This window comes from Oratosquilla oratoria, chromosome 39 (genome assembly GCF_046742065.1).
Source record: "Oratosquilla oratoria isolate Oo_2021 chromosome 39, ASM4674206v1, whole genome shotgun sequence".
NCBI classification, from domain to species: Eukaryota; Metazoa; Arthropoda; class Malacostraca; order Stomatopoda; family Squillidae; genus Oratosquilla; species Oratosquilla oratoria.
This window is the reverse complement of record NC_134815.1, coordinates 31,126,328-31,140,290: the sequence shown is the minus strand read 5'-3', so window position 1 is coordinate 31,140,290 and position 13,963 is coordinate 31,126,328. Positions and strand designations below refer to the sequence as shown.

Sequence of the window (13,963 nt, the reverse complement as noted above, 5' to 3'; positions counted from 1 at the left end):
CTCTGTCTTACACCAGTGCGCTGTGGCTCAGTCTCATTGGCAGCAAGCAGCTGATAACATCTCCCGATATTGTGAAATATATTGTAAATCTGGAGCCAAAGTGAAGAAATACAATCATATTCAACCACTAAAATATGGCAATGAAACAGACTCAATATACATGTAATAAAACCTCTAGTGAATTTAATATTTTTATTCTAAAGTATCATACACACACAATAGTCAGCAGTGACGCCTCGCCCGGCGTGCACAGTTGACAGTCAACTACAGCCAAGGATTGATTGATAGGCCACGCCCACTGCATCAATGTACTAGCGCTCTGAGTGATACAATTGAACATAGGTCTAGTTTTTCGCTATTTTCAGACAAGCTATTGCTGATATTGGGGAAAATTTGATACTGATCAACAGGAAACTGATGAATAAACAGCTATAGAAAAAATAATTATTCTGCGATTATTCACCTTATAATTATTTACCTTGAAGAACACGTGTAAACTGAGTGGCAGGTCATGCTGCCCACGGCCCACGGGGGCAGCATGGGCCACGGGATGCATTAGTGGCTTTCCAATGGGTCAAAATTTATTTATTTATTTTTTTATTTTATTTTTATTTTATTTTTATTTTATTTTTTTATTTATTTAATTTATTTATTTTTTCAATTGAAATCTGTGAATAGTCAAAATCGCAGATAAAAAACCCACAAATAACGAGGGAACTGTACTGGTGTATTTTGGGCACATGGGTTGAAGAGAAGCTAGTAAAAAGACTGTGAAGGCAGAAGTGGATGGAATGAACTTGAAGGGAAAACCAAGAGTAAGATGGATGGGGTGAAGGGGCCCTTGGGTAAAAAAGGAACGTGTTGAACAGGGAAGGGAGAAGACAAGAAATAGATGCTCCATTTTATTTTATGTGCTACTTTCAAATTTCAGTATCAATGGTACTTGTGTAGTCATAGTGTGTATCTTCCAATTTCTGAGTGATAACAATACTGTAGATTATAAGATATCATGTTTATTGTATTTTATAGTGTCCAGTCTAGCCACCCAAGCTTTAGTTGTACTGTGCGACTTTCAAAATACTGGGTAGCCAGTCAGATGTTGAGTTGCCACATGCCTGACTTAGCAACAGAGCTTCTTGTGGCCCATTTGTACTTGAATCCAGGGCCCCACAGTGCTCCAGCCACTCCACATGTTGGGTTCTTGCGCTTCCTCCAACTTTTAGCACATTGTGATTGGACAAGCACACCAATTCTGGTCAATCTCAATGATGAGTTCCTCAGTAAGTAATTATCATCTATTTATACTTTTTTTTTTTTTTTTAAGATTTTATTGGAAGTGATAGATTTATATTCAAAGTGAGACACCTTCATCAGACACCTACCCAACTTACTTTTCTTTTCTGGGCCTCCCTCAGCATGCACTTTACACCTTTATTCTATACCTCTGATATGCCTCCTCATTTTATTTTTACAGCTATTTCTTATATGCTTGCCTCCTTTCTGCTACCACCTTAAGTTTCACTGACTGGAAACCCACAACTCCATAGTGGCTGGCAAGTCCTCATCTTCAGGCCCTCCCATAGATCTCTCTGAGATTAAATGTTTGAATGTTATTCATATTTTATTGGTGTGGGACTGTTTCTGTCACCACCTTACAGTAATAGTAGGATGGGAGCAGTTGCTGGTTGTTCCTCCTTGTGTGAAAAGGTGAAGAAATACGTTTTAAGTCAGTAGAAATCTTGCGCCGGATCCAGACACCTAGTGTCAACCCCCTGGAACTGCACCTCCAGATAGAGACGAGGGTGTTGATGAGTTTAAAATGAGTGACAGGGAGATTATTCTCTTGGATGTCCATCTTTCAGGATTACCATTTGTTGGTACTTATTATTGGTCACTCTGTAGAGATTTATGAGATATAGTATCTAATGTCAATTTGTGTTGAAGTATTTAGGTATTTTCTTTGTGAATTATTGAAGTTAGCTCCATTAAACAAACTGTTTCAGCCAGGGCCATGTTTGGTAAAGAGAAAAGGTCTTTGTGATGTTGTTATTAACCCCTCCCATATGCTCAGTTTGTGAATTTTTCCACTAGATGGAGCATGTCTCTACTATATCATTCTTTATGGCTATCTAATGAAGAATTTTTTTTTATTATTATTCTTTTTGAAGGCAAAATATCATAGAATAGTAAATGTATCCAAACCATCTCAACACTTTCATCAGCCCTACCTACCATCTCCTTTTCCGCCCCCACTCTCCTCCTCAAAAAAGAGATGATAGTATGATAAATAATAGGAGAATTTTTAAACAAGGAATGTGGTAAAACTGAAAGTGTATGTGATTAAACAAGCACACCTATTGCTATTTAGGGATATCTGCTCTTTTTAGCGAAGCTTGTTCATAATAGGGAGATTTTTTCTGAGACATTTTTGAGTTCATTATATAGGGGAAGTTTGTTATATCAAGCTTGTACTGCACTTAATTTTTAGTGTACCATAAGTTCTTGATTGTTTTCTCTTCATTCTTCAGTTAAGGACCTAGCTGAAATACAAAGACGATTCAGCTCACAGAGGTCTGTGTTACCTGCTATGTTTATTGCTACACCTTTTGATATGCGTGGACCATCAGAAGTTGTAGATCAAGAGGACAAAGATAAGCGGTACAAGCTTCTGTCTTCATGGACGAAGGCAAATCCCTCACTACAGATTATCTATCGTCTGAAACAGCTGGCAGCAGCGGCACTTAAATTTATTGATATAAATCTGCTAAGTGGAAAAGTGGACATGAAGGTTAGTTAACAATAAGTAGTACTATGGCAAATATTGAAAAATATTTTATGAAACAGGAAGGATTTTTGTCATTGATTTAATGCCTGCTTGGGTGCTTCTCCCTTTTTTTTTTTTTTTCTTTTTTTTTTTTAGATTTAAATATAAATATATATATATATATATATATATATATATATACATATACATACACATACAAAAAGGCCTTTTCCCCACTTATGATTGGGTGGAGGGATGAGGGGATGGAGAGGGGAGTCGCCAATTAAATGAAATGGCCTTGCTATGGATGTGCTGTGTCTTGCTACATTGCTTCTGACCCAGGGCAGTGGGTGAGATGCAGGGATGACTCGTCATCCAGTAGGAGGCAAGATAAGAGAGGGAGGGGTGCAAATGGGAGTGGAGTATGTGGGGATGAAGTGGATGGGAGTATATATATATATAAGTGGGATGGCTAAAAGTATACACCCTACACTTGTCCCACATCTATCCACATTGTCCCCTACCTAGTTCACCCTCACTATTTCATCATATAGTGACCTTCCACTTGACATGATATACAAAACAGTTGAGAAGGAACATCCCTTTGGGCTTTGTCATCTATTCAGCCATTCACAGACATTCTCCATTCACCTCTAATTTTTATTTATTTATTTGATAGTGTCCAGTCTAGCCACCCAAGCTTTAGTGGTACTGTGCGACTTTCAAAATACTGGGTAGCCAGTCAGATGTTGAGTTGCCACATGCCTGACTTAGCAACAGAGCTTCTTGTGGCCCATTTATACCTGAATCCAGGACCCCACAGTGCCTGTATAGTTCCTCTTTACAAGGGAAAAGGGGACAAGTGTGAATGTAGTAATTTCAGAGGGATTAGCCTGTTGAGTGTAGTAGGGAAGGCTTATGGGAGGATCTTAATTGAGAGGATTAGGAGAGGAACAGAAGGAGTAATTGGTGAGGAACAGTGTGGATTTAGGACGGGTAGAGGTTGTGTAGATCAGATCTTTGTGGTAAGACAGATATGTGAGAAAGCTATAGGAAAGGGGAAGGATGTTTTTTGGGCTTTTATGGATCTGGAAAAAGCTTATGATAGGGTAGACAGAAAGGCACTGTGGGAGGTTATGCAGATTTATGGGATAGGAGGAAAGCTTTTGGGAGCTGTCAAGAGTTTTTATGAGAGTAGTAGAGCATGTGTTAGGATTAGAAATGGAGAGAGTGAGTGGTTTGAAGTAAAGGTGGGACTTCGTCAAGGATGCGTTATGTCGCCCTGGCTGTTCAACTTATACATGGATGGAGTGGTGCGAGAGGTGAATGCTAGGGTAGTGAGTCAGGGATTGGAGATGGTTAAAGAAAATGGAGAAAAGTGGGAGGTGAGCCAGCTGTTGTTTGCGGACGACACTGCGCTTGTGGCAGGGTCAGAGGAGGGATTGAGGAAGCTGGTGGCAGAGTTTGGGAGAGTATGTGATAGAAGAAAGCTAAAGATAAATGTGGGTAAAAGTAAGGTGATGAGATGTACAAGGGGTGAAAGTGGCAGTAGACTGGAAGTGAGCATTAAGGGAGAGCGCCTGGAGGAAGTGGATAGTTTTAGATACTTGGGTGCAAGTGTAGCAGGAAAAGGTGGAGTGAAGGTGGAGGTAGAATGTAGATTGAGAGAAGCGAGTAAATGCCTTGGTGGTTTAAAGAGTGTAATGAGGAATAGACATTTGGGAATGGATGCGAAGAGGAGACTGTATGAAGGAGTGATTGTGCCAACAGCACTGTATGGGGCAGAAACGTGGAACATAAGAGAAGAAGAGAGAAGGAGTTTGAATGTGTTTGAGATGAGGTGTCTGAGAAGTATGGTGGGGGTTACTAGGCTGGATAGAGTGAGAAATGAGGAGGTGAGGAGGAGAACAGGGGTGAAAAAGGATTTGGGAGAAAGAATATTAGGATGGTTTGGACACATGGAAAGAATGAGTGAAGAAAGACTAGTAAAAGAGGTATGGAAGGCAGATGTGGAGGGAGTGAACATGAGGGGACGTCCTAGGATGAGGTGGATGGATGGGGTGAAGGGGGCTTTGGGGAAGAGGGGAATGTCTGTTGAGGAAGGAAGGGAGAGGATGGAAGACAGAGGTGAGTGGAGAATGGTTGTATATGGATGATGTTGTGACTGCATGAGGGGGTGGGGTAGTATGTGTGAGTAAATTTTGACGCAGCCCGAAGGGATTTCTCCCCGTCCTCGCCTTATATGCAAAGGGGGACGGAGAGGGGGGGTCGCCGATTAAATGAAGCGGCCTTGCTGTGGATGTGCTGTGTCTTGCGACACTGCTTCTGACCCAGGGCGGTGGGCAGGGTGCAGGGATGACCCGTCATCCAGGAGGTGCTCAGATGAGAGGAAGGGTGGGAGGGGTGTGGAGGGTATTTAGGGATGAAATGGGTGGGAGTGTTTTTATGCCTTTCCCTTTTTGGCTACCTCCCTTGGAAGGGGGAAAAAGCCTTGGTATATGTATGTATGTATGTATTTATTTATTTATCTAATTTAACTACTCCACCTGGTCTGGATGGATGCCATGCAGAATGTCTAAAAAAAGGAGGTACAGTGATGGTGGACTGGCTGGTGAAGTTATTTAATGTTTGCTGGAGAGAGGGTAGAGTGCTGGAGGACTGGAGGAGTGCTTGTATAGTTCCACTTTACAAAGGAAAAGGGGACAAGTGTGAATGTAGTAGTTTCAGAGGGATTAGCTTGTTAAGTGTAGTTGGGAAGGCTTATGGGATGATCTTGATTGAGAGGATTAGGAGAGGAACAGAAGGAGTAATTGGTGAGGAACAGTGTGGATTTAGGACGGGTAGAGGTTGTGTAGATCAGATTTTTGTGGTAAGACAGATATGTGAGAAAGCTATAGGAAAGGGGAAGGATGTTTTTTGGGCCTTTATGGACCTGGAAAAGGCTTACGACAGGGTAGACAGAAAGGCACTGTGGGAGGTTTTGAGGATATACGGGATAGGAGGAAAGCTTCTAGGAGCTGTCAAGAGTTTTTATGAGAGTAGTAGAGCTTGTGTCAGGATTAGAAATGGAGAGAGTGAGTGGTTTGAGGTAAAGGTGGGACTTCGTCAAGGATTCATTATGTCGCCCTGGCTGTTCAACTTATACATGGATGGGGTAGTGCGAGAGGTAAATGCAAGGGTAGTGGGTCAGGGATTGGAGATGGTTAAAGAAAATGGAGAAAAGTGGGAGGTGAGCCAGCTGTTGTTTGCGGATGACACTGCGCTTGTGGCAGGATCGGAGGAGGGATTGAGGAAGTTGGTGACAGAGTTTGGGAGAGTATGTGATAGAAGAAAGCTGAAGATAAATGTGGGTAAAAGTAAGGTGATGAGATGTACAAGGGGTGAAAGTGGCAGTAGTCTGGAAGTGAGCATTAAGGGAGAGCGACTGGAGGAAGTGGATAGTTTTAGATACTTGGGTGCAAATGTGGCAGGAAAAGGTGGAGTGAAGGTGGAGGTAGAATGTAGATTGAGAGAAGCGAGTAAATGCCTTGGTGGATTAAAAAGTGTAATGATGAATAGACATTTGGGAATGGATGCTAAGAGGAGACTATATGAAGGAGTGATTGTGCCAACAGCACTGTATGGGGCAGAAACATGGAACATAAGAGAGGAAGAGAGAAGGAGTTTAAATGTGTTTGAGATGAGGTGTCTGAGAAGTATGATGGGGGTAGGCTGGACAGAGTGAGAAATGAGGAGGTGAGGAGGAGAACAGGGGTGGAAAGGGGGTTGGGAGATAGGATTGATGAAAGAGTATTAGGATGGTTTGGACACATGGAAAGACTGAGTGAAGAAAGACTAGTAAAAGAGGTATGGAAGGCAGATGTGGAGGGAGTGAACATGAAGGTACATCCTAGGATGAGGTGGATGGATGGGGTGAAGGGGGCTTTGGGGAAGAGGGGAATGTCTGTTGAGGAAGGACGGGAGAGGACAGAAGACAGGGGTGAATGGAGAATGGTTGTATATGGATGATGTTGTGATGCATGAGGTGGAATGGGTTGGGGGGATGGGAGGTGAGGTAGTATGTGTGACCAAATTTTGACGCAGCCCAAAGGGATTTCTCCCCCATCTTCTCCTTTTATGCATGGGGGGATGGAGAGGGGGGGTCGCTGATTTAATGAAGCGGTCTTGCTGTGGATGTGCTGTGTCTTGCGATACTGCTTCTGACCCAGGGCAGTGGACAAGGTGCAGGGATGACCCATCATCCAGGAGGTGCTAAGATGAGAGGGAGGGTGGAGGGGTGTGGAGTGTATTCAGGGATGGAATGGGTGGGAATGATTTTATGCCTTTTCCTTTTTAGCTACCTCCCTTGTAAGGGGGAAAAAGCCTTGGTATATGTATGTATGTAACTACTCCAACTGATAGCTCTCCACCTCTACTCTCTGCCTCACCTCCACATTTCTCATTGTCCATCCTCGAAACACCTGTCATACTTCGCATACATTTCATTTCATTTCATTCATGTTTAGACTCTCATCCTCTTTCAAATTTCAACTGTCCTCTTCATACAGTACTGTGGGCACAATTGCCCTCTTACAGCATTCATCCCTAGATGCGTATTTCTCATAACACTTCATTCACCCCATGACATTTATTTGTCCCCTTTGCATTTTAATTCACCTCCATCTTCATTCCTCCATTCATTGCCACATGTGACACTAAATATTTGAAGATCTCGACTTTCTCCAACTTTTCAATCTTTAAACTGGCCTTCAAACTACCACCATCATCACTCCTTTTGCATCTCATCAATTTACTTTTGCTTATATTTACTTTCAACTTCCTTCTACTTCCAGATTTATGATCCATTTATGTTCCTGCTTTCAAGGGAGGTAGCTAAAAACAAAGTAATAAAATCCACTCCCACACATTCCATCCCCACATACTCCACTCCCACTTACCCATCTCCCTCCCATTTATCTTGGCTCCTCCTGGATGACGGGTCATCCCTGCATCTCACCCACTGCCCTGGGTCAGAAGCAATGTAGCAAGACACAGCACATCCACAGCAAGGCCAATTTATTTAATCGGTGACCCCCTGCTCTCTGTCCCCTTGTGCAGAAAAAGAGAAGACAGGGAGAAATCCCTTTGGGCTGCATCAAAATATCATTCACATATACTCTCTCACACACACACCCATCCCCCACCCACTCCCCTCCATGCATTGCAGCAGCATCTGTACACAACCATTCTCTGCTCATTCCTATCTTCTCCCTTCCTTCCTCAACAGACATTCCTCTCTTTCCCTATGCCCCTTTTATCCAATCCATCCATCTCATCCTTGTCATCCCCTCATGTGCACTCCTTCCACCTCTGCTTTCCACACCTCTTTTTCTTCTTTCTTCACTCATTCTTTCCATGTGTCCAAACCATCCCAATAATCTTTCATCAACCCTATCTCCCAACTCCCGTTTCACCCCCATTCTCCCTCGCACCTCATTTCTCACTCTATCCAGCCTAGTAACCCCTACCATACTTCTCAGGCATTTAATCTCAAACACAAGTTGGTGTTACTGAATCTCTTGTATATATTAATAGAATTGTTGCTTTGAGTTTCATTAGCTGGAAACCTACAGCCCCACAGTGGCTGGCATTGGTCTGCAGGTCTTCTCCTAGATCTCACTGGGAAGAAACTACGTTGTCTATTAGTGTGGGACAGTTAATATGTCACTGGATTACAGTAGGAGGAGAGCAGTCACTTGTGTGCTCTATTTATCTAAAAGGTGGAGGAAACACAATTAACCCCTTCAATATGATGACGCTTACGTAGGCGTCATGAGGAGCAAGTGGGTATACGAGGATGCCGATGTCAGCGTCTTGATTATATTTATTGTAGTTGTACCTGCGTGACCCCCCATACTCTGTAAACTGGCTTCATCATATTTTCTATGGTTATCAAAATTCACGGGTGAAAGAGAACGAGCAATACAGCAGTGACTTTATTTTTTATAATGCGAGTATTATGACGCAACATCGCACGTCTGGAAGCTAATGCTGCCCGCGAGATTTTGGCCCGGATTAAAGTTGATATAGAGAAATTTTGGGCATGACCTGGAGACTGAGTGTCAGCCTCTCAGGGTTGTACCCATTGGAGACAAGCACCCATTTGTTGACCCTTTTATCTTAGCCCAAACGTAGGTACTTTAAAACAGAAACATTTTCTTAATTTCCCTGATATCTTTTTTGCAGACTATCTTCAAGTCATCAATGAACATTTATGATGTTGTCATAAACTTAAGTGAGAAAGTAATATGTGAGACTGCTGAAGCAAATGATAACCAAACTGAGGAGACCATGAAAGTAAAGCCGCCTCTGTTACCTCAAAAAAGAAAAGACCAGCCTGGGCCAGTACTGAACCCAATACAACACTATGCTAGAATACTGACGGTGAGTTCTCATTGTTTGTGATTGTTGTTTTTTCTCAGTGGTTGTTAGGTATTGCTACATAACTGACCTGTTAAGTAGTGTAATACAGCTCAACCTCTCACAAGTAGTCATGGGGTTAGGGGACTGGGGGCTGAGGTGAGGTTTAGGCTCACCTCTCACCCTCTCGGTGGAGGAACTAACTGCTGCCTCAGTACCTCTTCATGGTGTTTCCTGGGATTGAATTCCATTAAGGAAGTCAGTGATAAAAGTTAGGTAGTGATTGAGACATCAAGTGTATAACTGGTTCATATGAACTCATACATACATACATATACCAAGGCTTTTTTCCCCCTTACCAGGGGGGTAGCCAAAAAGGACAAGGCACAAAAACATTCCCACCCATTTCATCCCCGAAAACACTCCACACCCCTCCACCCTCCCTCCCATCTTAGCACCTCCTAGATGACGGGTCATCCCTGCACCCTGTCCACTGCCCTGGGTCAGAAGCAGTGTCGCAGGACACAGCACTCATACTATCCCTTTATTTTCACAGGAATGTTACGGTGACTATGCCCTCTTCTTCCGCAATGAATTGAATGGTCCTGCAGTAGGGGTTGTGTGGAGGCCCAAAATTACAGAACCTGAACCTTTCAAGGTTAACCTTACCTTATATTCTTTATTCTGATATAGTGGATACATTTCCACTTTTTTTTTTATCAGTGTTACAGTAGTTGCTAGATTTTGTTTTACTACAACCTACATTTTTGAGATAAATATTTTGAATCAAAGGAAGGGTTCTGATGGCAGTTTTTATTTCAGGTGAATAAACTTTGTGGACACCTGTTTTCAGGAGTGAAGGAGGTAGAACAGGTCCCAAATATTCCTGCTTTCTTAGAAGACTTTGAGGTGCTAGGTCAGGGGTTTGTTACCTCTGTGACAACTAAGTCTTGATATTAAAGTCAGGTGTCAGATTTGGAATTAAATTTTGTACAAAGCTTTATATATTTTTTTATAACCTTCAAACTTTGAGTGCAAAAGATAGAAGTGAATGGAGTAGGATTGTGAATGGATGAAGGGATGATGTAGCTTGGAGGGATGTTCTAATTTGCTTTGTTAAGTTTTCTAGTGGATGAGAAGAGTGTTGTCATATCATGAAGCAGTGGGGGTAAACCACCAATAGCTACTGGCCCGGTTTTAGAAGCACTGGGTCAAGTGTGTGACCTCAAGGGGCCGATACCCACCATACCTAAGTTACCTAATCATTTGTGATAAAATTTAGGTAAGTAAGCACTAAACAACAGATGCAGTGATAGACCAGTACAATGAATTAGGTACCTTGACTGTACATATACCAAGGCTTTTTCCCCCTTACAAGGGAGGTAGCCAAAAAGGAAAAGGCATAAAATCATTCCCACCCATTCCATCCCTGAATACACTCCACACCCCTCCACCCTCCCTCTTATCTTAGCACCTCCTGGATGATGGGTCATCCCTGCACCTTGTCCACTGCCCTGTGTCAGAAGCAGTGTCGCAAGACACAGCACATCCACAGCAAGGCCGCTTCATTAAATCGGCGACCCCCCCTCTCCGTCCCCCCATGCATAAAAGGAGAAGACAGGGAGAAATCCCTTCAGGCTGCATCAAATTTTGCTCACACATACTATCTCACCCCCCATCCCCCCACCTATTCCACCTCATGCATCATAACATCATCCATATACAACCATTCTCCATTCACCCCTATCTTCTGTCCTATCCCGTCCTTCCTCAACAGACCTTGATTGTATTCTATGTATATCTATGTGTACCAAGGTCTTCTTCCTCCTTATACGGGAGATAGCCAAGTGAGAGGCCCACTCTCACCACCCATGTTTCCCTTTCATCTTGGCTCCTTGTGGGAGAGAAATAAAGGTGGTGGATTGTATTATTGATTATATTACCAGACCAAACCTTATGGTTCTGGTTGGAAAACTTCTCCCACACCCTCTCATGCCTTTGCTTTTTTTTAGGAATGTCCCCTTTGGGGCTGCAGAGAGCAGGATGGCTAGTTCTAACCTCCATCCCATTTTAGTTGCCTTGTATGACTCAAGTGGGAACACTTGGTGATAGTATTCTTTCTCCCCTGCCACAGGGCTCAGAGAAAAAGGAAATCCACACTCAGAGAAGTGGTACAGAACATATTAAGAGTGGGGGTGACAGCATAATGGAGGGACAGTCACAGTATAATAAAATAGCATAATTTCTCTATGAGTAGAGATCTCCTCTAGCACAGACAAAATGAGTGTGGGTCTAATCCATAGGGGCACCCTATATAGACCCTAAAGTATCAGGTGGATGCTACTGAGCAAATTTTTACCTTACAATAACATGTAGCCAATACCCCAGACAGGGTCAGTTTAAATGTGTTTGAGATGAAATGTCTGAGAAGTATGGTAGGGGTTACTAGCCTGGATAGATTGAGAAATGAGGTGAGGAGGAGAGTGAGGGTGGAAAAGGAGTTGGGAGATAGGGTTGATGAAAGAGTATTGGGATGGTTTGAACACATGGAAAGATTGAGTGAAGAAGAATTAGTGAAAAGTGTGGAAGGTAGAGGTGGATGGAGTGAGCAGGAGGGGGCAACCAAGGATGAGATGGATGGATGGGGTAAAAGGGGCATTGAGAAAGAGAGGGATGTCTGTTAAGGAAGGAAGAAGACAAGATAAGGGTGAGTGGAGAATGGTTGTACATGGATGATGCTGTGATGCATGAAAGAGGGTGGGTGGGGGATGGGAGGATTAGGGTGTTGTAAAGTGTGAATAATATTTTGATACAGCCTGAAGGGATTTCTCTCCATCTTCTCTTTTTTCCACATGAGGGGACAGAGGGGTGGTTGCCAATTAAATAAAGTGGCCTTGCTGTAGATGTGCTGTGTATTGCTGCATTGCTTCTGACCAATCCTGGGTCAGAAGCAATGCAAGATGGGATGACCCATCATCCAGCCAGTCCACCATCACTGTACTTCCTTTTTTCAGACATTCTGCATGACATCCATCCAACCCAGGTGCCTTACCTGCTCTCATCACCTTAACAACTGCCTTCACTTCATCCTTCCATATTTCTCCTCCATTTTCCTCACTCATAATGGTAATTTTCTTAGCACTTCCCACTGCAACTATCTTTCCCTCCCTATCCTCCTTCACATTTAGCAACTCCCTAAAATACTCTGCCCATCTTCCCCTTACTGCCTTCTCTTCCATTATCATCTCTCCATCTGCACCTTTTACCTTTTCTTCTCTACTTGATTCTCCTCCTCTTCCTCTCTTAATTTCTTTCCAAAACATCTTTATATTACTTTCAAAATTTTCTATCATACTCTTACCCCATTTTGCATCTGCTCTCCTCTTTGCCTCCTTTACCTTGTGCTTTACTTCTCTTTTCTTTATACCTCTCATATGACTCCCTCGTCCTATTTTGTAACCAATCTGTGAAAGCTCACTTCTTCTCTTCTACAACCTTCTTTGTTTCCTCATCCCACCATTCACTACCCTTCCTTCTATTTCCTCCTGTCCTTGTTCCACACACCATCTTTGCACACTTTGTGACTCCCTCCTTGAACCACCCCCATTCCTCCTCCACTCCTAGCTCTACTCTATCCTTCACTCCCTCCCACTCCTCTCTCAGCTTCTTCTTGTACTCATTTTCATTTTCATTTTCATTTAAAGGGTTCACTCTAAGTACCTCCCTACCTTTTGTCCTTTTCCTCTTTCTCCATCTATCCTCCACTCTCAACTTACCTTCCACCAAAAAATTATCTGATATTCCCCCACTCTCTCCCCTTAGCACATGTACATCCTTAACTCTTCCTATTATACTCCTATCTACCACTACATAGTCCATTAACGCTCTATCTACCACCCTTCCATCCACCACCCTCTCCCATGTGTACTTATGCTTGACTTTCTTCTGAAACACTGTATTTGCTATCATCAACTCTCTTTCTAGACATCTCCACCATCAACTCTCCACTACGATTCTTTCCTGGAACTCCACATTTCCCAACCACTCCGTCAATTGGTTCATTTCCTACCCTAGCATTAAGGTCTCCCAGTACTACTACATTGACGTTCCTCCCTAATCCCTCTATGCACTCATTTAAATCTATCCAAAAAGCCTCCCTTTCTTCTACACTCTTCTCACTACCAGGCCCATATGCACTTACAAAAACCCACATCTCCTTTCCCAGTTTCACCTTCATCCACATTATCCTTGAGGAAACCTCCTTCCACTCCACTACACATTTACCCATCTCTTCACTTACTAGTATAGCCACCCCTTCTCTCCCTCGCCCTCTCTTCACTCCTGAACACCTCCCAATTACACTCCCAATCTCACTCACCTTTCCCTCTCAACATAGTTTCACTCAAAGCCAACACATCCTTCTTTCGTTTCACAAACATACTACCTATCTCTTCCCTTTTTCTCTCATCTGTACCACATCCATGCACATTAAAAGACCCAAACCTTATGGTGCTGGTTGGAAAACTCATAGACCCTCTTATGCCTTTACTTTTTTTAGGAATGTACCCTGTGGGGCTACAGGGAGAAGGATGTTAGGTCCCAATCCCCGTCCCTTTTTTCTCGCCTGTTACGATCCAAGTGGAAATACTTGGTGGCAGTATTCTTTTACCCCCACCACAGGCTATACCATATGTGCTGTGTATTGTATTGCGAGTCTGATTTTAAGGTCACTGTGATGTCATCTAGATGCTTCATTTGTTGTTGTATATGTAAAGAATATGAAGGTAAATAATACAGAGA

At 42.9% G+C, this 13,963-nt stretch overlaps 1 protein-coding gene across 1 annotated transcript in view; it reads left to right on the top strand.

Annotated features, from left to right (window-relative positions):
• Mat89Ba (nucleolar protein 6 Mat89Ba) overlaps window positions 1-10,166 on the top strand; it is a 49,519-nt gene extending 39,353 nt beyond the window's left edge. The window contains exons 19-23 of the mRNA XM_076176654.1: window positions 1,030-1,280; window positions 2,529-2,788; window positions 8,990-9,187; window positions 9,720-9,821; window positions 9,986-10,166. Of these exons, the coding sequence (XP_076032769.1) occupies window positions 1,030-1,280; window positions 2,529-2,788; window positions 8,990-9,187; window positions 9,720-9,821; window positions 9,986-10,117 (943 nt within the window). The 3' untranslated portion in view covers window positions 10,118-10,166. The remainder of the gene's footprint in view (window positions 1-1,029; window positions 1,281-2,528; window positions 2,789-8,989; window positions 9,188-9,719; window positions 9,822-9,985) is intronic.
• Window positions 10,167-13,963: the final 3,797 nt, after the last annotated feature.